The 2,562-nt window shown below is 38.5% G+C and overlaps 1 protein-coding gene across 1 annotated transcript; it reads left to right on the top strand.

Annotated features, from left to right (window-relative positions):
• Positions 1–98: 98 nt before the first annotated feature.
• On the top strand, positions 99–2,556 carry LOC109222722 (replication factor C subunit 1-like). The gene is made up of 3 exons (XM_019387039.1): positions 99–246; positions 1,794–2,369; positions 2,452–2,556. Exons 1-2 carry the CDS (start codon positions 151–153, stop codon positions 2,247–2,249), a joined length of 552 nt encoding a protein of 183 aa, XP_019242584.1. The 5' UTR covers positions 99–150; the 3' UTR covers positions 2,250–2,369; positions 2,452–2,556.
• The last annotated feature ends 6 nt before the right edge of the window (positions 2,557–2,562 follow it).

Raw genomic sequence — 2,562 nt, 5'->3', positions numbered from 1 at the left:
TGGCAAGTGTTAAGTTGTGGGTTTCTGGGATTTTCAGATTGAAGTATGTGATGAATTTTGTGTCTGTCAAATATTAGAATTTGAGATGCATGGTTTAAGAGTTTGATGGTATAGTTCTGTGTAATACAGTCAGATATCAGAAAATGGTTCATGAAGCAGCATGACAAAGGTACGGGTAATGGGAGTATGTCCAAGAATAGTGCTCCAGAAAAGCCTTCAGCAGAAAAGCCTTCTCCAGGAAACCTGGTAAGTATTTTGTAGCTAGATCATTCTTCCAATTTCACTTGCTTTCTCGTTGACCTCTCGTATGGTTTAAGTGTTTGTTAATGTAGTTACCTATTTCTTGTTTCTTGGAACCTGTTCCGATTGCCTGGAATGGTGGGGCTGGCTTGTTGTTTCTTTTTGAGATTTCCTGAGAGTAATTTCTTTTCTATCGATTGCCTTGACCATGGACTTCTACTTCAATTATTTTATGAGCAACCGAAAGAAAGAAATGGAATGGAGTCATTTGAGGGAGAAACAGATTACTTGTTGGAATGGTTTTTTTGAAACATGAAAGCAACAAAGCGATGAATCTAACAGATGAGTCAGAATAGATCTACTTTCCCCCTTACTTGGTATGGTTTTTTTCTTGTGGATTGCGTGCAAATAGCTAAACACGTCTAAAAGGGAAGAAAAAGGTGTAAAGCTTGGAAAAGACGGAAAGTGAAATATGATATCAAGTCTAGATGAGTGTAATTTTCATTTTAGCTGCCACTCTTAACTTTTTTAAAATTTGAATAAGTTCATGAGCTATAAAGAAATAGAATGAATGGTAACAATCCCTGTGGGGTTTGTCAAAATTTCAGGGGCAGTTAGTCACCAGAACTGAGACTGACACCAATTCGGGGTTTGGGACACTGCTAGTAGTTCCAGCAAATCATTGAAAGCTGACATTTTTTTTACCTAAAACCTATAGCTTTTAACTCTACCCATCCATAACCAATGTAAATACTGAATAAAGAAATATACTTGATAACGGGAAATAGTGGAAAGGAATCTACTCTAGAGAGTTTCTGTCTTTCTCTCTTATACTTGGGGCCTTTCTTATTAGCTGCAATTCTGCTCCTTATGTATTCCTTCACGTTGTTGAATGATGGCTCCAGCTATTTTGAGTTATGACTATAAAATCTGCAAATAATATGCATATATGGCTGGATCTGCTGGCTTCAGATCTTGAGCTCTTCCTTTTATATGCATGTGATTTAGTTCATCGCTTACCTAGCCATTTAAGAAATAGAGGGATATCTTGATTACATATTTCTGGGGAAATCTTATATGTCAAGTGCTTGATAAAAACTTCAGCATCAAGACACTTGGCAAATCTCGTCTTCTACGTTGTGGCTCTTTCAGCTTTTCCTAGAACCATTACAAAGTATGATAGAAAATTAGGGGGAAATTGAACTAATCTGAAGGTCATTCGGAAATACCATGAAAACTTAGTATTTTCACCTATATTAAGAATTCTAAACTTCTGAACTTTAACTCCTTGTTTCTAACTTTTGCAGTAAAATAGAAGTTGGTCACCATCAATAAGTCCTGTAAAATATTGTTGATCTTTAGCTTTTTTTTTGTTTATTTTTTTTTTTATAAATATTTTCTCATCGTTGGGTTTTTTAGCTAGTAGGTAGAGTTTTTGAGATGGTGGAATGTTTCTACTGGATTATCTAATGCAATTTCTGAACTTTGAGAACCTACGGACAACAACATCTTTTGTTTTGTTAATCTTATTTATTGCATCTAATGGACACTAGGTACAAGAAGGACAAGAGACTGCCGGCAGAAGGAAAACTAGTAAATATTTTGCTACAGACAAGGTGAAGGCAAAAGAAGAAAAAGTAGAGGAAGTATCAGCAAAAAGAAAAGCTCAAAATGCTGGTGGAAGTTCATCAGTTAATGAGAAGCCACCAGCTGCGAAAAGAATTCACAAAGCTGAGGATGACGATGACTTTGTACTGCCTGCATCTGCAATGGGATCCAGAGGTGCCACTCCCGCCAAAAAGTCGGCAAGTGGCTCTGGCAGGGGATCTGCACGGAAGTCTGTGATCAGTGATGAAAGTGACGATGATCTTAAGGATACAAAATCTGATCCCAAACCTACTGGAAGAGGGCGTGGTGGACGAGCAGCTCAGACTGGTGGGAAAGGCATCCCTCTTGATGAAAGTGATGATGATGCCTCAGCTGATAAGGACACCAAATCTGGTGGATGAGGGCGTGGTGGTAAAGGACCATCTGCAGCACCAAGTGGTGGACGAGACAGAGGTGGTGGAGGACGGGGCGGTTTCATGAATTTTGGTGAAAGAAAAGACCCTCCTCACAAGGGGGAAAAGGTAGAAGCCTTGCTGAAGCTATTTTCTTTTACAAGTAAGAAGTTGTCCGAGTTAATAAAATTGTGGTCTTTCCACTTTGCAGGAAGTTCCTGAAGGTGCCCCAAACTGTTTAGCTGGTTTGACTTTTGTAATTAGTGGAACTCTGGACAGGTACCTCATTGAGTCTGTTTGTATATTTTTGAAGAGATGTTAT

Source organism: Nicotiana attenuata, unplaced genomic scaffold (assembly GCF_001879085.1).
Source record: "Nicotiana attenuata strain UT unplaced genomic scaffold, NIATTr2, whole genome shotgun sequence".
Lineage (NCBI taxonomy): Eukaryota > Viridiplantae > Streptophyta > Magnoliopsida > Solanales > Solanaceae > Nicotiana > Nicotiana attenuata.
The sequence above is the reverse complement of the archived record's forward strand: the minus strand, read 5'-3'. Positions and strand labels throughout refer to the sequence as shown.